At 34.9% G+C, this 24,399-nt stretch overlaps 3 protein-coding genes across 12 annotated transcripts; 1 reads left to right on the top strand and 2 right to left on the bottom strand.

Moving 5' to 3' along the window:
* Nucleotides 1-74: 74 nt before the first annotated feature.
* Nucleotides 75-7,354, bottom strand: LOC135171404 (GTP-binding protein Di-Ras2). The gene is made up of 5 exons (XM_064137932.1): nucleotides 6,679-7,354; nucleotides 1,775-2,495; nucleotides 1,471-1,616; nucleotides 1,143-1,405; nucleotides 75-1,079 (listed from the first exon to the last, which is right to left on the bottom strand). Exons 2-5 carry the CDS (start codon nucleotides 1,959-1,961, stop codon nucleotides 875-877), a joined length of 801 nt encoding a protein of 266 aa, XP_063994002.1. The 5' UTR covers nucleotides 1,962-2,495; nucleotides 6,679-7,354; the 3' UTR covers nucleotides 75-874.
* Nucleotides 7,355-7,809: 455 nt separating this feature from the next.
* On the bottom strand, nucleotides 7,810-15,096 carry LOC135171399 (protein N-terminal asparagine amidohydrolase). Of its 8 annotated transcripts, none has more exons than XM_064137920.1 (8): nucleotides 14,956-15,096; nucleotides 12,134-12,241; nucleotides 9,491-9,678; nucleotides 9,321-9,386; nucleotides 9,062-9,244; nucleotides 8,775-8,983; nucleotides 8,546-8,707; nucleotides 7,810-8,467 (listed from the first exon to the last, which is right to left on the bottom strand). In XM_064137920.1, the coding sequence occupies exons 3-8, from the start codon at nucleotides 9,675-9,677 to the stop codon at nucleotides 8,330-8,332; spliced, it is 945 nt and encodes a 314-aa protein (XP_063993990.1). In that variant the 5' UTR covers nucleotide 9,678; nucleotides 12,134-12,241; nucleotides 14,956-15,096; the 3' UTR covers nucleotides 7,810-8,329. The 8 variants fall into 8 exon arrangements, with proteins under 8 accessions (XP_063993990.1, XP_063993991.1, XP_063993993.1 ...); XM_064137921.1 differs by having other exon boundaries at nucleotides 9,491-9,695; XM_064137923.1 differs by lacking the exon at nucleotides 14,956-15,096 and adding an exon at nucleotides 14,014-14,247 and having other exon boundaries at nucleotides 9,491-9,695.
* Nucleotides 15,097-15,921: 825 nt separating this feature from the next.
* On the top strand, nucleotides 15,922-21,073 carry LOC135171392 (zinc finger protein 436-like). Of its 3 annotated transcripts, none has more exons than XM_064137889.1 (3): nucleotides 15,922-16,022; nucleotides 16,156-16,300; nucleotides 16,807-21,073. In XM_064137889.1, exon 3 carries the CDS (start codon nucleotides 18,272-18,274, stop codon nucleotides 20,135-20,137), a length of 1,866 nt encoding a protein of 621 aa, XP_063993959.1. In that variant the 5' UTR covers nucleotides 15,922-16,022; nucleotides 16,156-16,300; nucleotides 16,807-18,271; the 3' UTR covers nucleotides 20,138-21,073. The 3 variants fall into 3 exon arrangements, with proteins under 3 accessions (XP_063993959.1, XP_063993960.1, XP_063993958.1); XM_064137890.1 differs by lacking the exon at nucleotides 15,922-16,022 and having other exon boundaries at nucleotides 16,025-16,300; nucleotides 16,807-17,239; nucleotides 17,325-21,073; XM_064137888.1 differs by lacking the exon at nucleotides 15,922-16,022 and having other exon boundaries at nucleotides 16,025-16,300.
* Nucleotides 21,074-24,399: the final 3,326 nt, after the last annotated feature.

Genomic DNA, 24,399 nt, shown 5'->3' on the forward strand with positions numbered 1-24,399 from the left:
TTTTCTCCTCAGTATTTTTAATCCTCAGTTTTGCAAAATTCTAAGTAGTATATTATAAATTGAATGGCATATAATAACAATTAAAAATGTTTTTATTGGCATATCATTATAGTCACTCATTGTCTTTCTTGTTATAATACTTCTACTAGAAATAAAATCATTTTTATCAGTTGTATGGTTTCATGTTCATCAAAGTGAGTTATTGATTAACGATAAAGATATGTATTTAAAATTAACTATCTAAATCTTAATACACTTTGAAATTGAAATAATTTGTACCTCAGAACTGCTCTCACTCACTTTACTTGAGGGATAAGTAGGGATCACAATAACGCGTTTTTTTTTTTGTATTTACTTTCATTTTACCATGATCTGAGAAATGCCATGAGTTAATTTCAGTTCATTCAGTTTATTTTATCCCTTAAAATTTAAATTTTATTTCATTAAATGGTAAACACTTTCTTGTTGGTCTCGGGCACCATGGGAATTACTATTACTCAGATATCGTGACTATTTTAGTATTTTGCTATTTATCTTTCGAAAATATCAACGAACAATTTGCGTACTCCCTCTAAACTTTAATCCATTGATTTTTACTATAATGTGCAATAAGACAAAAGTGCTTGTATTTTTAATAGAGACGATGAAATGTAGATTAATAGTTTTTTTTTGTTTTCAGGACGTGATATAATGCATTATTTCTTGTTAAAAATAATAAGTATGCAACTTACCATCGCTCAGGGCACATCTATCTTATTAATTCTAGGCAATTACCCTTGCATAAATACAGATAGATGTTTGATTCAATAAAAATAGTACGTATTTTCCATTTAACACTAATTATTAGTTCCGACTGAAGATGAAGAAAGCTCTTTTAGGAGATATTACAGTCGTCGGTATGTGCTTCGCGTATTTGTTGCTTTGTCTTTCGCGATGCACGTCTTATAAGACTCCTACTGCGTGGTTTACTTTTGACTTCCTCAGCAACTGCTATGAAACTTGTACCTTGAGCTGCAACTACTTTTTGAGTAGGAGCACCAGCACCCGTGTTTCCTGCCTTTCCCCCTGGGCTTCCCGATCTTAGAGATGAAAGTTTAGGACATTTTGTTAAATTTGCTACTTCTGAGCCAGATATTTGTTACCTTCTAGATCCATACGCGGAGCATCTTCTCCTGAGACCAGACTCATCAAGTTCCCCAGTAGGATTCTTTTGAATTTTTGATAATGTGACGAAACATCTGAATATTTCTTTGATGTTATAGTCATCTTTAGCAGAACATTCCATTATTTTCGCCCTGAGCTTTGGCAATTCACAAAACAGCCATTCACTTGCGTCTTCTATTGGAACTTCTCTTCGCGCTGATGCCAAGTCCAATTTATTACCAGCGACTACTATTGGCACTTCCTGGTAATCAGTAAGAATAGGAAAAAAAATCTACATTTTTTCATTCATTTCATAGAATTACATACTTGATAGTCCGGGCGCTGTTCCCGGACTTCTTCGAAACATCTCTTGACACATTCAAAACTCGGTAATGATGTTGTAGCATAGACGAGTAAAAATGCGTGCGCTGTCGCTATACTGAGTCTCCGCATTGCTGGAAACTGGAGGTCACCTGGGACAATTAGATAAGACATATAAAGAACTTACTTAGTAATTTGAAACATCAAACCAACATGTCTCCAAAGAATCCAAGATTATCATATTTTTTTTGTGAAAAGCGAAGATTTTTCACTTCATCCCGTTATAAATTGTACGAAAACTTTTTCTCACCAGCGGTGTCCAACAGATCGACTTTTAGTGTAAGCGTCCCCAGTATACATTCCCTAGAGTAGAGATCCTCAACGGTGGGTCGGTATCTCTCTGTGAAATCCTGCCCAAGGAGTCTCTTAAGAATAGCGCTTTTGCCAACACCAGCACCGCCAAGTACCACCACTCGTATTCTCTCATAGTCTGTCATGATAACTGATCAAAGTTAATTACGCACTTTCTCGCTTCCTCTTTATTTCTAGGTCACAGTCAATCTTACTTTATCAATATTGTAATTACATAATTTATCACTCTCATCCCATTTTTTTTCCATCATCTGCAGAGTCATTTTCAGTCACTTATGCATGATGCATTTAATCGAGCTCGCTTTTCCAGTATCCCACAGGAAATTCAATGTTCCCAGGGTCTTGGGGGGACCTTGCGGCTAAATTTATAATTAAATTCTCTTGGTAGTTTCCAGACGTTTGTACGGACTTTTTGAATTTACCGATAGTAATCGAATGCCCCAGGCATTTCCGTTTTTCTTCCGCTCTCAAATTTATTGTTTCCTCATTTTACATATAAATCTGAGTATATCCAAAGTCTTTTATTTGAAAACCAATCAATGTAAAGAAGGTATTTCGTTGAGTTCTCCGCATTAATTGTTTACATTGATGCTAATCCAGCGGTACTTCGGCCCTGCGTAACTTTTATCTTCTTGGGTGTTGCACCAATCTGAAGCATACTATTTTGGATTTAGTGGTTAGTATAGACATTAAATTTTAATTGTCGTGACAATAGATACCCAATAGATGCCCAGTCAAGTGTATTAAATTTATTAGATAAAGAGTTCAATTTTTCTTGTTTGAAAAAGATTTTCTAAAATCCAATTTCCGATCCTCTGCCAATTCAATTGAATAGCTAAAATCAAATTTAGCTGGATGGGACGTCATTGCATTATAGTACAGTGGATTTTGAATAATTCGGAAACCACAAATGATTAGCTACTAACGCCACAGGAGCGCAGCGATACTGCATAACAGATACATCATATACATATACCATAAATCGTTGACAATGCAGTTTGATTTGATGATGAATGATTAAATAATAATCTGAAACATGTTTGGTAAATAAAAATCTAAAAGCTTGTACAAACTGACAAAGTATTAAAGGTAAAAAAAAAACGAGGAAAAGTTGAATAGAAGTTTGAAACTTTGAAATCCATCTACAGATAGAGACTTAGTATTTTAATTGAGTTTTATAATGCAAATGAGTTTCTGCAACGTTGTTTCTTCCAAACAATGAGATGTCGTCAACTTGAAATAATTCAATTACATGTAATTTTTATAAACTAAAAGTTGATGTTTCAATGTATTGTTGTTTTGGTTTTGAGTAAAAATAATTATTACTTGTGAAGAGAAATTGTAGGTTTCATCCATTTCTATCATCAAATAATGGTAAATATTGATCTCATGTATATTAACTTGACAATTATTACTAGTATAGAAATAGGGCAGGTACAGAGGTAATATTGAAACTTATGAAGTGGGAGAGATATCCAACGGCTATATTAATCCCAACTAACTGGCCTTCTCTCATTCCACATGCCCGAACACATGACAATTGCGTTGCGATATTAATTAGTGATATTAAAACCACGGAAGCGTGTTATGACGTTTCCTTTATCCATATATCTGTATATGTACATGTGGATCCTAGTTTCGAAATGATCGGGTGTGAAGAGTAGTTTACGCGCAACGAGAGGTGGCCCAATTAAAATACATACGACGACAATTTAACATTGATTATGCAAACTTTCTTACGCATCAGTTATCAACATTGATTATTGTTCAACTTAATGGATCTTAATAATGATGATTATATGTGTTTATCATCGAAGCTTATGCTTACTATTCTCAGCAAGTTCTGTGTCGATGTAGAAATTTACTAGTTGAAGTTTCTAATGTGTACTATACGCTCCTAGCAAAGTTTCTCCTGAGAAACTTGATCAGATTTATTAGTGAACCATCAAACACCTCTTTCTAACAAGTGAATGTACATACCGACTCTATAATTACTTCATCGGCGTATAATTTTGTTGAAGAACTAGTCCATATTGTCAAGAATCGACTCGCGGGAGATAAGTAGATATGGACGCGCTGTATCAGACAAGGTCCTCGATGCACGATTCTCACGCGCTTGGGAGAAAATTTTTATAAATACCACCGAAAAAGGAATGTCCCCCGATTTTACGTGATAGAGGAGAGAAAAAACTGTGGAAAACATGTCTATAGATATAAAAATATGATAAGGAAAATACAATCAACAGAATAAGCGGGGATAGTTTTGGGCTTGTTGGTGTTCAATATTAGAACGATAGTCAAGAGGATCGACTACTCGAATCTGCTATGCAGTCCTTCTTATTCCTTAATGGTCATAAACTTTAGTCTCCAGTAGTTGAATATATGGAATGGGGTTAAAGCTTATGGAGCACCTCATTATTTATACCCTGATTCCAAGCGCTCTCCTCACTCTAATCACGCGGAGAGGCGTATCTATTCAGTAAAAATGCCGGAGCAATTATTACAGTCTGATGTTAATCACTCCACATTTTTTAATGTAATAAAAAAATGAATTTATGGTAAATGAAAGAATGGAGAATGGGTTGTTCACTGAGCCACCAAGTGCACGGCAAAATATCCACCACCATAGGTGCCCAACTCTTTTCAGCTTGCCTGTGATGTCGCACCATCGACCCTATACGAGTTGTATCGGTGTCAGTCAGAGCTTCCTGGCATGGCCTGGCCTGGCCTGGCCTGGTCTGTCGATTCAACCGTCACTATACTATAGCCCAGCGATATATCTGGCAATTCTTGCGTGAAATGATCAAAGGCAACTGTGTGAACCAGTGGGCGGTAACAAGTCTGGATGGACGTGTGATCCATCAGTGTTGTTTCTAGTATAACCTCAGGTTGATGATACATATACTTTCACTTTATCGGAGGGCTTGTGGTGAACAAATTTTTAGTCTCATTTTCCTCATAATAAAACAAGACATGGCTTTGCTATGATATATTAACTTATACATATATAGATAGACGGAGAATTACTTTTTAATTTGAAGAAGAAAATATGTTTTTTCAAGTTCTTCTCCAAATCAGAGAAATACAATAATAAGCAAACATTGACATATTGGAAAACTGTTTCATTTTGGAGAACATGTTGTGGTCATTATTAAGTTGAAATTTTGCTAGGGTAGCCTATTTGTTAGTTTACGCCTTATTGAGTTGTTGAGTTACAGAATGATGAATATGCTTGCTCATTAATTTCAAGTTGTCAAGTCTACAATAGAATTTCATCTGGCAATATTCGCCAATTCCTATTAACTGTTTTCTCAATAAAATACATGCTCTCCATTGAATACGTCAGGAAGTGCGTAGAGAGTGCTTTTGCAGACAACTAAGGGGTAGATGAGAACACATCCACTTTCAATTCTGTAAATCTATCGGGATATTCGAACACGTCAACGTTTGGTCTCAGTACTCTCCTCCTCTATGCTCTTTGTTGAGTATTGAATGTGGTTTGCGGGGCGTAGGCTCCACGGGGTCGCGCCGTCGTTCTACGTAAAATAGGGTGAGAACGATCCTTTGTCTCGCGTTGTATACAAGCAAAACATATATCGACACATATAAAGTAAATTGGTGTTGTGCAATGTTTTAAAAAACAACATCATCTTCGTCAATACCTTTAACTTTCATTTTACAGGGAAGCCAACCATATTAACCCTCCGCTGGATTTTCACGTGAAATCTCTGAATCTTAGGGAGGTAGAGAAATTTTAATAATCACTTTTTTGCTACTATAAATATCCACAACTTCTTTATATTTGGAGATATCGGTTGTTAAATTCCAGTAAATAGACATTCAGGCTAATCGATTATTTTTGTTTTCTCCAAACTTTGTTAGGAAATCAATTTCAGAACCCTTGTTTGTCCCAATCCTGTCAACTCTTGTAGAAAGTCCTCTCAGAACACATATATAATCGAATAAAGCAACATTGGCATGCAATTACACACCCATGGAGTCCATAGAAGCCCGTGATAAAGTGGTAATGCGAAATTTCAGGGCAGCTATTACGATATAGTCAAGTAGATGAGGGACTGGCAGGGGTCGATATTCTTCAGAGGAAGCAACAGCTCAGGATTTAATGAAAATTTTGGTTTATTCTGTAAAATGAAGACATGTACCAACATTTTCTGAATGAACGATAATCCTTGCTGACATAAATTCCTCAAAAGTAATTGAATTTTAACACGAGCAAGCACGATATTCTTCATTTGAATTGACTTTGTATATTCGCTTGGAAAAAAAAAATCTGACGCAAAAAAATGCCTTTGCAGGATAAAGTTATATCTCCTCTTATTAAATGCGAAACAAAAGGTGTGGAGCGGGTCTCAAGGAAAGATGAGAAATAGAAAATTACCTTTGTTCATTATAATAAATTGATATTATCAAAGTTGATTAATGCATTATTGTTGTTAGTGTGACGATTTTCATTCACGATTTAATTCTACTTCTCCTTTACCTATGCTCATCCTTTAGGAATGAGTTTATCAAAGCACCTTATGCACGAATAATTAGTGAATGAAAACGTGACAATGGATAAACCTTGCTAATCTTTTCAGGAAAATTGTGAAATAAATTTTTCTGTTTTTAGCAATTATTGATTACTATGATTATTATTATTGAGAAAAATGTATTTTCGCAGTAAATTGTATTCATATACTCAGGCTTAAACTGAGTACAATTTCCATAAACAATTAAGGCAAAGAAAATTACAATTATTAAAAATAAATCCATACACGTGTTTCATAGTGAAAACAATACTAAATACTTTCTACGAAGCGGGATATAAAACGAACTTACCAAAGTCACAATTTTTTAATGATATGATGACTGGATGATTTATGACTTTGTAATTAAATCAAATTAAACATAATTAAGTCATATATTCCCAGCATATATGAGAAGGACAAAAATTAATATTGTAATAATTCAATAGATTTTTCTATTTTGCGTTGGAGAATGAATATATTCACAACACGCGTTTAATTTGTATAATAGCACGAGGTAAACAGTGCGTTCTGATCTATTGACGGTGCGGCACTGAGCGTAGAGACGCTTAACGTCGTTTCTCTCATCCACTGTCCACATCGCCCAACTCACAGCGTTTTCGTTGAAAACAACACAGACCATGCGCAAAAATTTCAACTAAAGCCCTGTTAGACTTGCGAATATTCACTTTGACATCTGTTATTATCATGGCCCCTAACACAGCGTTGAATCTTGTTAAACCGATGCCCCGTGTCACCCACTAGGTAGAATTAATTGTCTAATAATATCTCATTTAGAAGCTGTTAGAAGCCTGTAATATCTGTATATTATTATAAAAAAATGATATAAGAAAAATTCTACAACAGTATGAGAGCTTCAGGACAACTAAATTGTTAATTTTGATCATGAAAATACTTGGTTTCCCAGATGATGGTTCATAGCAGTATGCTCACTAAATGTGAGTAAGATAAGCTTGCGCCCTGTGAAATGTCAGGGATAAGATTGATCGACGTTGGGTATTATCTTCGAGGGCCACTATAGAACGATGGCTTTTCTTGTCACTCGTGTCGCCCAACCTCGCCGATTGTATCGCTTATTGTATTCTACTTTAAAAAACAACCTCAAAATGATTATAATATAATATATTTTATTATACATATTGATGGCACAATAAGAAATGTCTTTTCTCTGTGCAGATAAATGATAAACAAATTAGAAATAAAGGATTGAAAACAATGGTCTACGAACTGAAGGCCAAAAATGATGAGATGCCCTGTAATATATTACCGGAGAGGTCTCTCCGTTTCATCGTACACGATAATACATTTGATCTGTCCCCTATTACTTTTCTTTAGTATTCTTTGTCTTTCTTCAATCTTTTAAGAAGCATGAAAAACTGCAAAAAGAAAATATTGGAGAAATAAAGTTGTTTTTGCTTAAACAGACGTTGTGTAGATTTTATTTTTATTATTATTCTATTATTATTTTTATAAAAGAGGAAAAAGGAAAAGGGCCCATTACACTCCAAATATAAAGCTCATTTATCAGGCGTTAGATGTAAAATATTCTCTTTCACTTGCTTGTTGCGATGTAGATGAACAAACTAATCATTTAAATCTCCACGATTTTTTGCTCCTAAATGTTTAATGAAAATATATCTCTTCATATATGTTGAATAGTTTCACTTTGCATTTATGTTTTCACATAAAGAATTCAGGCTCCCCAATTGTTATATCTGAAATGAGTCCATTCTTCGTATTTTCAATCACTTGTACAAGCATTTTTCATTCGACATTGGGTAATAATTTCCACTCAATTAAATCTTCATTTTGGGACGGCTCTATGTAATAAGTTCAATTTCCCTTGTTCGATATGATTAAAAAATACTAGTAAGCCCGGCAATAAAAATTGGTGGAACAAGTATTTACAACAATTTTTCCAAAAATTTACTTCATATTTTTTTTTAAAAATTAGTATCATAACGAATTGGTTGCCAAACCCCAGTTGCCTCATCTCGACGATAATAGTGAGGCCTGTTGTCCCGAAAGACAGTCACAGCCGGAAATTGATTGTCCTGGATGTATTTAAGTGTTGCTCTTATCTAGAAAGAGGAAAAAATGAATATGATCATGGATCTCCGCCATATTTATTTTAAGAGCTGAAAAGTGGTGTGACAAACCTGTGAAACAAAATGCGGTGGCTCTACATCTGGAGAAGTAGAGAGATGTTGAAGTATGAATTGATCTGATTGAGCTAGCCAAAGATCAACTCCGCGAAGGGGATCATAATTGAAAGGGCCAATTCTCAAGAGTCCCAAACTACAGTCATAAACATCTAAAACCTGAATAGCCCAATAACTGGATGATATTGGAAATTGAAGTTTGTGACAATAAAGTAAATGGACTCACCTGTTGGCCACCTGTCAAATGTCTAGCGGATCTCAAAGCCTGATCGGGGCCCTTGTCCGGAAATGTCGCTGGAAATATCTCGCCAGTCTTGACATTTAGTCCAATTCCATAAATGACAGGCCAATGGATACCACTTCTCAGTGTCGTATTCAATTCGCCCACGCAACACAGTGTTAAATCAATCTCAATAGGTTGCCTGTGAAATGCCGCTATAATAGACAATTTTTCATTTTAACATTGAAAATAATCAAATCACTCGATGATGAGACAAATATTAAGAGACCTACAAAGTATATTAAAAAAAAGTTCTTCAGAATAATTGCGAGGATCTGAATAACCCCCAATGAGTTGCAATTCAATTCTTCCTTCAGGAAAGCCCATGGCCAATTCAGTTACCCTTTGCAGCATGGAAGTAGCAGCATCATCTGTCCCAGCTCCATCCAAATGCGCCAGCGCAACAGCACCGGATCCTTCAGCCAATTAATAAATATCAATTTTTCTGCATAGTAACAACTATTGATTGTTTGATGACAACATTGAAATTACCTGAATGTTTAATGAAAACAATAATACACGTGGTCATGTCATCTGAGCCCAAAATACTCACGTTTTCTAAAAGTTGAATGAAAAATCAAATGAGCATAAAACTCTATTGCCAATGTCAAGATAATGAGGACACAAAAAATATGTATATAGAAATGATAAATTTTACTCACTATCGTGTGGGAGTGTCGCAGCCATTTCCCGTTGTTGTACATAAAGTAAACCAGCCGGGCCTACCAATTTAGCTGGCATAGAGTGGAGGTGTGCTGCTGATTCTCTGTAGACTGGGTGGGCCAAGTACAAAGACCTGCTATCTGCGGGTGGCTCCTCTTGGAGTACCCCATTCACCACTAACACCATCCTTTAACAATCCAATCCCTTCTTTACTCGTTAATTTATCCATTAACTGAGTAATTTTATATGAATTTCCATTAAAATTACTTCTATTAAAGATTTCATTTGTAAGTATATTAAGCAGCTGCTTTTCAAACAACATTTCTGCAGAATAATTTATCAAGTGTTGATGAAAAAATAAATAAAAATTTAATGATATTCCGACGCCTAGTGTACAATTCCTCGCATGACTTGGACGTTCCAGATACTCGTGAATATCTAAAGTCCATTACACAATCGTAAAAATTCATGATAAGTATGACGAAGAGCATCAAGAGATAAGAATATTATAATAACATCATGCAAGAGTTCCTTGTATCCGCTGTAGTAAAGAAAAATTTATCATTTAATTTTCATTTTACTGGCTTAACAAACAATAAATAACAATAAATTGAATAGATATGTTAATAATACTTGTTGGTTTTTACAATAGATTCGTCGGTTGTATCTGAAAGCGCTCTATTTTTACGACCGAATAGTTTCTTTATGACAATGAGTATAGGAGCAAAGGTAGCATTCAAAGATCTATAGAATAAGTGTCCTGGCAGGGATTCTTCATTATTGAAACAGAAATCACCTTATTATGAGACTCCGTGTCAAAGCCAAGTGTCTCTAAACTAAGTAATTTTACATGTAGTTTCACAGCGTTTTTGTTGTAAAAAAAAAATTTTCAAGGTGTACAAAATTGAAAAGTATTTTCGAGTAAACAGTAACATTTTTTAATATGGAATAATTTCTTCGATTGCTTAATAATACCTATGTATTCTATACTCAATCTATATTATACAAAATACAGTACATTAATTAGAATATATAAATTAGATTAGTTTTCTCACCTAATGGTGCGATTTATGAATACTTTGTGTATATTATATTTTATTTCACTAAAATATGGAGCTTGATAAAAAAGTTGTCACTCAGCCCCTCAGCACCTTATTATTATTGTTATTTATTTATTTTTCTTATTGTTGTTTTAGTAGATTAAATATTTCCACCCCGATAGAAAATCAACGTACGAGAATTTTTAATTGCACCAACTGTGAATAAACACCGATGAAGTTAAGGACTGGTACCCGAGACTCGTGTAACTTGTGCGTCTATTAACAAATCCAGCTAATTATGGCAACGTTATCAAGCATTACATGGGTTGGTCGACAGTCAGCTATGCGTCGTCCAAGTGGGAGGGGTCGAATTTCTGGAGTTACCAATCAAAGTCTCGATGCTTATCGAGACTAACTATTTAGTTCAATAACTCTTTTAAAAAAATTATATTATACTTATTCTACTATTCAAATTCATTCTCTGAAATTTGTAAAAGAAAAGAGGAAAAAAATACTCTCCGCCGTATTGTACAAAATTCCCTCCGGTGGCCTCTGACAGGAAACGAGTCATTTATCATTCCATTGAATATATTTACAACGACTGGCGAATAGGCGACAATACATAAAGCAACCAGAATTACCACGTTTTTTTACACTTTTATGATAACATCGGATGTTATCAAGAGGAAGGAAAAAATTAAAGAAAAATAAAGTTGAATAGAAAAAGATTGTTACGAGTAAATATTTGTATACTTAACACGTTTTGTTGAAGTGATATTCAATAGCAAAAACTTGATTAATTGATTATTGATACCGTTGATCACCATTGTCAAATTGTTTTTTTTTTACTCAAGAAATTGTATCGTTGTACTTTTATCATGAAAAAATTCAAGACCGGGTTAATCTCCTCTCTCTCCCTAAGAGTTTCTGAATATTCGGATAAGAAGATAGGAGGGAGAAATTTCGAAATTTAAAAAGGGAGATAAGAATTTAAAATTATGTAAAGGTGCACGCTGGTGTCATAATTTTTCCGTACATTTACGTTCTAGAATTTGTTTTCCCATTTGGCAACTATTATTTATTGAAATTGTATTAACATTTAGAAAAATCATAAAATTATTATCCATATGTAATCTAACCCTCTTTAGTAATGTAGATAATGGAAAGTAAAAGATATTTAGTACCATTAAAAAGCTGATAATTTTTTTTCTGCGGTGATTCTATACCTCGCACTCTGTACTACTGAGCAATCGTAGCGTGAAAAAAAAAATTGAAAATTTCCTTCACCACTCTTGAAGGATTTCATTAATCATCAATGATAGAAAATATCAGTTCGTATCAGTGGCAATGTATGCCTCTGGAGGGGGACAGTTAGTGTGGAAGTGAGATTCCCCATACATCAATACAGGGAGATTAACATCATTGGTCCCAAGAGTATGCTCATGTTGGAGATTATACACTTACACACAGATATACACAATGCTCCCAGCCCTCCCTGAGCCTATCGTTACTCTTGGTCCGACGGAGATTCTTGTCTATCGGTAATTAGGCCTTTGATTAACAGCTTCGAGTTTTTAAAGTTTCAAATATTAATTGGGTTACCTGATCTATATGTATATCGTTGTCCTTTGTTATTAAGGCCACAAGCAACTTGCGCTCGCCATTCCTGTATAAACAGCTCTTTTATTTTTATCAATTGTTCGTTGTTTTCTGAAAAAGTTAATGAACATTGAAGTCTATTAATAGCACTTTTATTTCAATTTTTACCCGTTGAATATATGAGCTTTGAACGTTTTTTCTCTTGAGAGAATTATTTCAGTCGAAAGCGAAGTGAAGAAAAAGCCAAGTTAATAGAAAACTATTAATTTCCAAATAATTTATGATAATTACTTTTGAAGAAAAAAAACTTATGCATATACAAAACGAGACCATTAAAATTTTTAATGATTAAGGTGAATTCTACGGATTTTCAGTATTTTGTTTAATTTTCACATAAAAAGATCACAGACACACGCCACTATGTTTTTCGTCCCATAAATTTCAAAATTTATCCTCTGTGTTGTATGCTAAATGTCTCAAGTGGATTTACATATCCTCTACATTGGCTGTATTGTATATTTATAAACACGGACTTCCTCTGATTGTTCATATCATATGGACGTTCGTTGTCATACGTCAATTATAAATTTGTATAATTTCAAAGCCATTACAAAGGAAATATTGATAAATTCATGGCAATTATGGAAGGTAACTTCATATATAATGAAGTAATGTGCAATTGATGAATATAATACATGCCATGAAATCAGTTCCATTCCATCCAGTTTTTACACATAATACGTAAGTGATTCCGACAAATGCATATATGTATGTATATGTTGAAATGCAAAGACGTAGATAGCCCGAAATCGGGAGCTTCTAATAGGGCGAAGAAGAGGGGTAGTGTGTGGATGTTAAGCAACGACTACTTCTGTATCATCAAGGGTATTAAATTTATAGAAATTGAGGTTGATGAATAATTTTGAAAATCATCTGCGATCAATAGTGTACGCGCACATTGAACAACAATAATTGTACACGAGACGAGAGACGACCCATTCCGTTGTACGTAGACACACACGATGGTCCGCATTCCATGAGTGGAACAACCGGTACACGTTCTCAGGGGTTCTCACTGTTCACCCTGTCCTACTCCTCTCTTTCCTTATCTACTTCACCCTTCTGTTCACCTTACGCTAGTATGTCTCATCGGGCGTCGTCTCCAAGGGTCTTATGTAACGTCTCCCCGGATATGACTCTACGGAAGTCTCGCTAGTATTTTGTGATTCATTTATTTAGACTTTCAAGCCATACTATCTCATAGGGCCCATTGATTACAATTTATTGATAATCAATCATATGATCTGTGCATCCGGGAAGAGTAACCATTTGAGAATTTGTCAAATAAAATTGAATAATCTAATACTTTTCCAATTTCTTTCGAAGCATTTGGTTGTATTAATCTTTTCCGAAAATCGCACACTATCTTTTCCTTCAATTTGTAGAAGAGATAGAGAACGTTGTGCGCGTTCACGTGAAAGACGAGACCGAAGTCGTGGGAAACTCGGGGAGTACCGTTGCTCGGCTATATCTATCTACTAGATGGATAAACTAGTGTCTCTCATACATTGACTATTTTTCATCATTGGAATTAGACAATCATACTTATTTTTATATTCTATATTGATATTATTGAGAAGAATAAATCGTTATTTTAATATAAATGGAGATAAATATGCAATAAAAATGCCATGTTTTCTGCGTAATTCCAGTGAAAAATCTTAGTTCTTATCATGTCTTTTCATCAGTCACCCACCAACAATACCACTCCGATGAGTAAATGGTTCAGGTATTTATCGCTAGTTGGACTTTAGATTGGCTATACTACTTGTTCTCCGAGTGGGAATAAAGAATTAAAAGAATTAAACTCATTGTATAATTACCGCCGGTATTTTTTCCATATGTCTATCATTTGTGCATGTTTTTATTGATTGAACGACACTGAAATGATACGGCATATTTGTTATAAACTCAACACACGATATGATATGATTTCACATGATAATATTGTACTTTTTACAACTTTTTAAGTATATTTATAAGTAAATGTATTTTGTTTTTTATCTCTACCGCCAGTTGGACTTGCGAAAGTCCGAGCACTGGTTAGTTTTAAATACATTAGAGAGGAGCAAGGTGGTGAGTATGTACATGGATACATGAAGGAGTTGTGCGAGATGAAGCTCCAGGCGCGGCAAATTAATGAAACTCATGCGAGGAACAGTGTCGCTCAACTTAACTCAAAAATATTAAACAATGAGCTTTACCTTCATTCAATGAATTTTTTAAAATCAAAATTACTCAATCAGTAGAGCAAACCTGTAGCTTGAGATAAGGAAGATTGATAATTGAAAAATTATTTCCTCCACTTGATGAAAAAGAAGCACCATTGAAAATATGCAGATGTTGCTCCACATTATATCAATTTGGCGGGTAATATAACAATGAAAATAAATCACATTATTACATAATAGTTAATAATTATCTATAGAAAATGAATCAAATTAAATTTATCATCTAAAACTGAGGCACTTTTTTTTGTATAAGAAAATTATTATACAATCTGGCCTCAAGGATTGCTTATTGAAAATAATTTCAAATATGTGAGAGAAATGGTACCTCTAATTTGAAATATCTATATTACAAACTATTGAACTATTTCATCAATAGTGGCGAATATATTGTTATTAAGCTTCAGAGAAAGCCCTTGTAGGCAAAAGTCATTGAAATGAAGGTGCATTAAAAAGAGCGTCATTGTGAAAAAACGATTTGGCTCCAATAATATTCCATAATGTAAATAATTAGTTGTGCTTGAAAAACATACATACTTGTATGTTAATTTCCATTCACCGACACATGCCAGCAGAGTAGTATTGTTTTTCAAGTGATGCTGCTCTTGAGGATGGCTCAATCAATCAAGTGATAAGAAAAACACACACCAAACGTTTCCCATAAGGATAACTGTGTTATTGTTTTTACTTTCCATGGGTTTGACGTATTACGCAACACGCAACTGGTGGCACTCAGAAGAAGGGGAGAAATGACGAAGTAAGATTGGATTTACAGGGCAAAAACAAAATGCCAACTGTCACACTTGTAAAATGTTTGAAAAATGTAATCAATGAGTAGATGAACAAATTCTGCGGAAATTGAGCTCGCAGGTTAGATACACTTTGACGTCCTTTATTTTTTTTCTTTTTCCACAGTATTAATAGATAATTGTTAAACTGAAACGCTAGAAAGAGGTACTCTCCTATGGCTATACTCAGCCTTCACGCTACCTGCACTGCACTGCACTGCACTGCACTGCACTGCACAGCACTGCACTGCACTGCACTGTCAACCACCGTCTACCACACTTCAAGAGTTCATGCTCAATGCTCTAGCACCGAACTATCGTAAATGTGTGCGTCTACCTCACGTATGTGTAAGTTTTGTGGTACATTTGATGTTGAGGTTGGATTTTACAGGCTACGGAGGATGAACGATGATTTATCGATTATTTCAAAATATCGATGTTTAAAAGTGGTAATTACTCAATGGTCAATTTGTGTCGATGATTAATCCATGATTTTATTGCACTAAACCTTTTCCAGTAAAACTTATCAATTTTCTAAGGATGTTTTACACCTTTGGTCGAGTGGTAATTTTTCAAATACATATTTTCCCAATAAAAACAAGAAAAACGTTATATAAAAATCTATTTCTCACATCTTGTTATGATTAAATAGTCTAATTTCGATGCGAATGCAGAAAAGGAGTTTTGGGCTTGTAAAATTGCCAATTTCATCTAGTTAAAGGCTTGTACTTGAACTATCAATGAAAGTCAATCGAGCTGCCATCTTGCGTAGAACAAAATGAGATGTAAACTAATACCTTTTACATTGAGTTGTCGGTAAGTGCATCACATTTTTAAAATATTCAGATGATTATTCCATAATTTGACATTGTTAATCATTGTTATATTGTGTCAATGAGTTTATTATTTTTTATTTTTGTTAATATTTGATAATGGTCATCGTACGTAGATAATGGAGGAATTTCCTCTCGTTATTTCGCATCGTTCACCTCTAGTGGGACGATTAAAGATGGCGAATTATATGTCAAACCATTCGTACAATCAGCCAAGTCAAAACTAATAATTGTGATGTTAATAGTAATAAGATAATGTTGGTGAGTAGATGAACATCTTTTAAATACCTATTTATTACACAGTGAGCTTTTATTGTAAAACAATGGTAGAGGAGGGCTCCAGTTTGCCTAATGAATAATATAATATTAGTGGTCTGGGGGGGAAGAGGTAATTTGGGTGACTAGAGTGTCGATTGGGAAGTTCAATGCACACAAACATGTGTTTTAGGCTAGTACAATATGTGAGTAATTCATTTAAGAATATACTTAGCAACAAGCATGTGCAAATTATAAGCCACAACTTCTACTCATTGATACGTACTATTAAAAAACTTAACGAGAGAGAAACCGTGTTAACACCTGGAGCTCTGATTTTTGTTTTTTTTTTATGGAAATTAAAAGAAAAAACAACGAGATTGCCGGTGAGAGTAAAAAAATTCAGCAAAAACTGATAGAAGATACTTTCACTGATTTTCTCTTAACTATTTGTTCATTAATATGGTGATGGATAACGAAAAAAGGAAAAATGTGTAAAATATTTCTTTCAGATGGTGTTGGGCACTTTCTCTTGGACTGTATTCTAATGCAAAGAAATCGACTATCAAAAATCTTTAAATTCAAATACTAATACACTTAAATTATCATAAGTAGCCTCTGTAGACTACCTCTTGACACAAACCGGAAGTCATTTAATTAGGTGCGGCCACTAACTCGGGGCGAAGGGGGGGGGGAGATGAAGATCCGCGACATTTATACACATCATTGCTTTTATACTTATTCATAACGCCCACAACAAGTCGATAGCACATCACAATTGTTAAATAAAATAGATACTCATAATTATCATCATCATCATCATCTCCGACTATTGATGAGATTAAATGAAAAATTACGTGCAATATCAAAATATTAACAAGATTGGGGCATTTTTTCATTGGAATTACCGAGGAATATCAAGGATAAATATAATTTAAGTCCAAGGTAAGCTGTACAAGCGACATCGATGCCTTTTTTAATGCCAAATATTCAACGCTAGCATAATTTATCTCCGATCTCCACGTGCTAGAGCTAACTTTCATTTGTCGAACACATTTCCTGAACTATGGATGGATTGGCGATTAAATTGCTGACGAGCGAACAAGGAAATGGATCATGTGGAGAAGAGATGAGAGGGCGACGGCTGCAGGGCCATACCCACCCTGGAAGGTTAGAATGTTCTGATGTATACAACTCTATCAACTAGCAACCAATATCGACCAGTAAAGTGCGCATGCGTAAAAAAAAGCGCGGAATTGTGTGAGAAAAAAAAAAGAAGAAAAAAACGGATACAATCGGGCAATAACACGCAAGCTCTCTCGTAATAAATTCAGTCGTGCCGTGAGCAAATATCGAGCTGCGAAATATTCATCCTCTGGGTGATTCCAACGCCCGCTGCGGTCATTCATGAGTCCCGATTAATTAAAAAAAAAAAAAGCAAACAACAACGAAAAGAAGATTGCAATGCTTGCAGCAATTGTGTAAAATGTGAAAAGCCAGTAATTAATGGTAATAATTTTTCTTATAATTTTGTAAGTAGCCCTGAGTGATTCCAATGCGCGTGTAGAGAGACTATTGTAGGGTCGAATGTAGAAAGCATCTGTTTTTATTAATTTCTCTGTCAATCGGAACATTAAAAAGAAGGAAGACAATTACGGGCACCACGATAACGCCCCGATAATACTTTGAGTCTCACCCACGTCTCCCACCGGAGTGTTTACTTGAACGTGCGTGTGCCCTGTTTTTTCACCAATGTGTGGTAATGTCAGTCAACGATAAGGGACAGAAGAGTGCATATAAGTCTTTATGGTTGTACACCCAACATTATTGTTCGTTATTCCTTTATTTACGGTTATTTATTATTTGATAGTAGAGTTGAATAATACAATCACGCATTATTATAAAATCATAAATAAAAATTGAGGGATCAGTGTAGAGATATATTATTTTAATTGAAGAAACAGAATTGATTAAAAAATGACCAATACACATGAAACATCGCTTGGCCAAGTTTCTGACAGTGACCGCCTGCAGGATGAAATTCAATTGACTGAACTTGTACCGGTGCGACAATCAAGAATTGAGCATACAAAGAGTGACAAAGATAATAATGCAACTGATGGGCTTAAGGTCCTTAGAAGTTTTACCCAAACTGATAATGAGTTCGAGTCCATCAGTGAACCAGAAAAGCATGGAATCTTTTTAGCTGAAAATAATTATAAACATGGCACACTAAATAATGGAAAATTTGAAAGATTGAAGAGCAAAAATTTTCCCAAAGATGAAGTATATTATTTTTATCAAGACCAACAAATGGACATTGATAGTGGTGGAGCAAAAAAATTAAGCTATGCATTGAGTGAAACGGAGAGTAGCAATTTCCAGAAGCCCAGAAAGTTTAACAAAACGGGGAATGATAAAAATTTATCGGGAAAAATAAATGAAAATGAAGACGAGCAAGACCTGAGACTCAACATAGATGTGATAATTCAAGCGAGTTACCTTCTAGATCAAGATAATGATAATATAAATAGGGAAAAAACAAATAATAATCATCAATTGGAGGTTAATAATGATAATAATAAGAAAAGTGATTCATTGACTGGGATAGATGAAGAACAGCTGAGATCATTGAAAAAATACAACTGTATGATGTGTGAAGCCAAGTTCAAAGGCAGTGGAGGCTTGAGAAATCACTACAAAGTTGTACATGCAACTGGGCCATTATATAAATGTGACGATTGTGGTAAAGAGTTTCCATTGAAAGAACGCTTAAAACTTCATGTTCGAACTCACACAGGTTTTAAACCGTATAAATGCGCAGAGTGTGGAAAGAGCTTTGCTCGAGGGGGTCAATTGTCCCAGCATCGGCGTACACACAGTCAAATAAAACCCTACCAGTGCGATCTCTGTATGGGTACATTCACATGTGCTGCAAATCTCACTCTACATATGAAACGACACAATGGTCAAAAAGATCACACATGCAGCATCTGTGGAAAAGGCTTTATAAGACGAGATGCTCTCAAGAAACATCTCGAGTGCTTGCACAAAGATCTTAAAACATTTCTCTGTATTATCTGCAATAAAACATTCAAGGGTCACTTACCACAGCACATGAGAACACACGCCCATGATAGGCCTCATGCGTGTCCAACTTGCGGCCAAAAATTCGCCCAAAAATCACAGCTGACTGTCCATCAAAGAACCCACACAGGACAACGGCCCTTTAGGTGTCTCGTTTGTTGGCAGGCATTTGCTCATTCAACTGCCTTAAAACTTCATACCAGAAGGCACACTGGAGAAAGACCTTTCAAATGTACTGAGTGCAATGTCGGATTCACACAATTACCGCATTGGAAAAAACATATGAAGTGCATTCATAAACGAACCAAACCCTACAGTTGTAACAACTGTAATAATTTTTTTAAAAAAAAGAGTGATTTGGAGAGTCATGAAAAACTTTGTCACAGCACGGATATCAACGATGGAAATGATAAACTCGAAAGTGAAGCCAATAAAAATACAGAGTATAGTAAATATAAGAATATGACTTTAGAGAGAATGCGCCTACTATTGGCTGTTTTATTAAAGAGGATTTCCAAACCCGAGCGTCTCGATGAACTGGGATTTGGTAAGAGGCTCATCGACGAAATTCTCCAAGATTCATTGGTATCTGCTGGTAAAAATCCCATTAAACTTGGCCAACTGAATGAATTTCAAGCTTTGCAGAAAAATCTTGAGACATTTCTCAAATGGACTGTACCCAAAGAACACTGGGAAACTTTTAAGAAAATGAAGAAAAGTCCAGAAGAAATACTAGAAACACTCACTACAACATAGGCTCTTCATTCAATAAAGTGGGATTTATTAATATTCATTTTATAACCAAAGACTTGTACTACCAAATTGTTCTTTATTATTTAATCATGTTGAATCAGTTGTTCTTGTTGTGATTCAGATGGATGAATGATTATGTTTTTGTGACAGGAGAAATGTTCAATATTACTGTATTTCTAATTCATTAAATTATTTGCCTTTTTTCCTGATCACAGCAAAACTTTGTTAAATCATAACAAATTCATTAGGTAGAAAATTATTAGAAGTCAAAACAAGTTAGAAGGCTGGAAATTTTGTTTCATTACTTATATAGTACTGTTATTATGATAATATATAATTATATAATATATTACTTATTAATAGTCCCACGTAAAGATAATTAGATAGCGAGAAAAGAATGTGACCAGACAATAATAACAATTTTATTATTACTATATACTTTAATTCATTGTTTGTTCATTTGAATTAATTGAAATTTATAGAATAGTATAAACTACATTATCTAAAAATTAACATCATCTTATGGTTATTGTCAAATGGCTATACTATCACAAGATAAATTCACATATTTCGCGGAGAGGAAAAAAATTATACATATACAATATAGATATACAATACCAAAGCCAATGCTTCTGTTTAAAATCGACACGACGAGAGTCGGTCTCATGTAAATGAAACAGTGGTTGGTATATGGAATAAAGATAGAGGTCAGTCAGTCTAATGTCGGACGTGAGTGTGACGATTTTCTACATGTTTCTTTTTTTTTTCTATTTTACGCCAAAGATAAAAAATATGAGGCTTTTAATTTCTTAATCTTATTTGAAATTTTATATGTGTGATAACCATTAAAGGAGAAAATAATAATGTTTATTAATTATTACTGCTTTGGTGCCATGAATGTTGAAAATGTAGCCTGTAATAAAATGTAATTTGAACGAAGGCAACTTTTTTCTCGTTTGACCTTTAATAACTTTTTAATGAGAAATGATCGAGACAAAAAAAATATATCCATTAGCCTACGAAAATATTTACCAGACTATTTCGAATTATCTCTAAATCTTGTATAATTTAATATTTCCTCAACAATAACGCAGATATACATTAAATTAATCTATGCATATTTATTAACATCTTTTGATGGGTGACAAAAAAAAAAGACTAATCTATTTTGAAAATCATATACTGGGGAATAAAGGCGGTCGATGTAAAATTTTATCGTCAATTGGGATTCAAAATTTACTGCTATTATCAAAAAAAATTAACAAATTAATAGAGACATAAAACTTTGTTATCTTAAAATAACTGCCCTACTCTCAGCAGGTTCATACGTCCAACAGTAGGAATAACAGGCATTCAGTCGATAGTGCAGCAACTGCCTTAACACTGAGATGGCGCTAGAAATGCCGTCTTTCAAAGTAGAATAGAGAAAAATGCGAGATAAAAAAAAATTAAATGAATAAAAAATATAATGACCCTGTAAAATTATAGATATAGGATATCAGTTTTTCCTCCTAAAGATTTTTTTTTCAACCTTCAATATTTTCATTCTCCCAAAGAGGGGAACAATTATATGCAGTTGAGCATAGAGCTGCAATATTTCATATTCATGAGACATCTGAATACATGCGTTTAAGTCAAGCATCAACGTCGGTTGTGTTGATCAAAAGGCTTAAAGTTTCCAGGTTCTTAGAACCCCTCTCTTTGCAGCCATCAGCAGACGAGTTTTTTTATACACCTCTTTTCTGCCCTCCATAATGATAGATATTGCACTCAATTATCAATAGAAAATAAAAAAAAATGTAAATTCAATGGAGAAAGTTATTTAAAAAAAAAGAACAGGGCGTGAGGTATCGATTGAATAATTATATTGTTATAATGTTTGGAATCAATTTTGAAACATCGACGAAAGAAAGAAAGGAAAAAGAGTAATTAGAGACAAACAAGCGTCTTCCTTTCTCTGGATGAGGTTTTGAATCTCAGGAGGAGCGCAAAAGCGAGAAGTGGGCGCCAACAGGAAGAGTGGTAGGTAATAGGTTCGGGGGTGACTGAAGCAGGGAATAATATAGGATGGAAGTTCCGGGATCGGCACAGATCAAAGTCTCTCGGGGTGACCCATACGAATACAGTTCTTACACCCCAACCCCTCCAGCCCTTATTACTATCCTTCTCGCTTTGGCTCTCCCGCATTCGTTTATACTCCAGCTCGCTCAAGTGGTATCAACTTGAATTGAGAAAAGAATATAAAGAACCCACAGGGTCATGCGTAAAACGATGTCTCTACAAACAATCCCATCATTTTGTTTAGGTATATAACAATCTACCTTAGTTTATCTTTACGTTTTATGGTTTTATTATTTTAAACCTTGAGAACATTTTTCTCCATCGAATAAGAATTGAGACAATAAACAGTAGTGGGCCAATTGAATTATTTCTCTTGAGGTTGTTAATAATAGGTGTATTATTCATTGACCGAACGATTGATTACTCGTTATAACGCGATATAATGCTGACACATACACAATTAACAATAGTCGACCCCCATTGTTCCACAAGCTTTTCATTGTCTTTCCCCAATTGAGTATTTCCTTCACGCCCATGTAGTGTGCTGTTGTCCCCACGACCGCAATCGTTCAGTTAATCCACCCCTCGATAGTCGCTTTCTATACAGCTAACTAATACGCATGGCACGATGTGAAAATGGATTTATTTTTTCATCATTCGCAAAATCTCATTATTAGCTGATTACTTTTTATCAAATTTGCAAGGCAGAGCTTTCACATTCAAGTTATAGAACCTCTACTGCTTTAGGGTTTCATATGCGCGGCCTATCTTATTACAACTGTAGGCTATACTACTCATTATAAATACCTTTAATGTTTTTAAATTGTTTTCATCCAACTTTGATAGTTGACCTTACATTCTTTCATTAATTTCAAATTACTCCCGGCCCATTCGTCCTCTTTATTTTCACATCCTTTGCACACACTTGCTGAACGATTAAACGTGGAATGGGCGAACCGGCGTTTTCTTCTTTTCGTATTTCCCATTCCTTTATCTATATGTCTTCATTGAGCTCCCTCTCGCCGTTCTCTACCAACTCTTCTTTTTTGTTTGTTTCGTTTGTGTTTTTTTTTTTTTTCCTCTCTCTCTTTCTTTTTTCGGCGACATTCAACATACTGAGCGCTCCACGGAAAGGCATCGTATCCCGGGGGAGAGTTGGTTTGAGTTTTCAAGATGAAAACGGGGGGTAGTTAGGGTGGGCGATGAGAGTGAGAGTCCCTTGCGGGCCGCGCTCAGCCAACATGGCTTAAAATGGAGGCTGTGTGGCGTTAACAAACGACGGCGGCGTCGCAGTCCTGAACGGGTACATGAGCGACGAAAGCTTCACTCTCTGGCCCAGGGGAATGCACTAGAGTGAGTAGTTCATGAGATAATAGGAGCTCAACGAATGATTCCATGAAGAGCAATATCGGATCAAGCCGTTAGTTGCTGTGCTCATCGTCGAATACAAAGATTTTGTTGTTTATCTTATAAATCATCATTTTCGCAATAAAAATATATATCCGATGATTTGCCAATGATCGGACCATTGTGGAATGATTAAATGAACCCAGTGTTGCATAATTGTGCGTGTATATTCGCGCGAATGAAGCGAATCGGATCGAAATCATGGTTTCCGGGCGTTGAGGTTTTATGTGAGCATATGTCAATGTTTGCCTTTCGGCACACAAGTTTTACGCTTGCCTAGCTGCTCCCGGGCGAACTACATTCCCTTTCCCTTCAACCACCGTTCATCCCCTTTATTTAGTTCAACCAACCTCGATGGGCCACCTCCTAAAATATTCGTCTATTTCGTCTTTAGCATCCTGTTTTCCACTTTCAGTTGTACTGTGCTATATATTTTATACTGTACCGATGTATTTTAATACTTTTATTAATCAAAATAATCACTTATTGCAAAGGGGGAAAAAAAAATTATTGAATGTTAGTCATGTGAATGTATAAAGATGGTATGTCATTCTTTGCTACATTTATAAGAAGTTGAATCGTTAAATACAAACGAGGAAGAATATTTTCTATGCAATATTTCAATGATACACTTTCCACAGCATTTAACAAGAAAATGACATTCAAACTTGAAACATTTTCACGTCTGAACGGAAAATTTTTCATTCAATCGCTCTTATTCTTAAATGCATTTACGATAATACCCGAGTAAAGCTAAGGGCTTACACGGATTTAGGGTAGAGCGTAAATCCCCAACC

This window comes from Diachasmimorpha longicaudata, chromosome 19 (assembly GCF_034640455.1).
Source record: "Diachasmimorpha longicaudata isolate KC_UGA_2023 chromosome 19, iyDiaLong2, whole genome shotgun sequence".
NCBI classification, from domain to species: Eukaryota; Metazoa; Arthropoda; class Insecta; order Hymenoptera; family Braconidae; genus Diachasmimorpha; species Diachasmimorpha longicaudata.

Bases quoted from the DNA above. Each gene is read 5' to 3' on its own strand.
- LOC135171404 (XM_064137932.1), bottom strand. From the start codon at position 1,961: ATGACAGACTATGAGAGAATACGAGTGGTGGTACTTGGCGGTGCTGGT. The intron at 1,617-1,774 runs GTGAGAAAAAGT...TAATTGTCCCAG, and splicing joins CGATCTGTTGGACACCGCTG to GTGACCTCCAGTTTCCAGCA. The intron at 1,080-1,142 runs GTAACAAATATC...TTCATCTCTAAG, and splicing joins TCCGCGTATGGATCTAGAAG to ATCGGGAAGCCCAGGGGGAA.
- LOC135171399 (XM_064137924.1), bottom strand. From the start codon at position 9,677: ATGGTGTTAGTGGTGAATGGGGTACTCCAAGAGGAGCCACCCGCAGAT. The intron at 9,387-9,490 runs GTGAGTAAAATT...TTCAACTTTTAG, and splicing joins TGCGACACTCCCACACGATA to AAAACGTGAGTATTTTGGGC. The intron at 8,708-8,774 runs GTGAGTCCATTT...TGGGCTATTCAG, and splicing joins ATTTGACAGGTGGCCAACAG to GTTTTAGATGTTTATGACTG.
- LOC135171392 (XM_064137889.1), top strand. From the start codon at position 18,272: ATGACCAATACACATGAAACATCGCTTGGCCAAGTTTCTGACAGTGAC.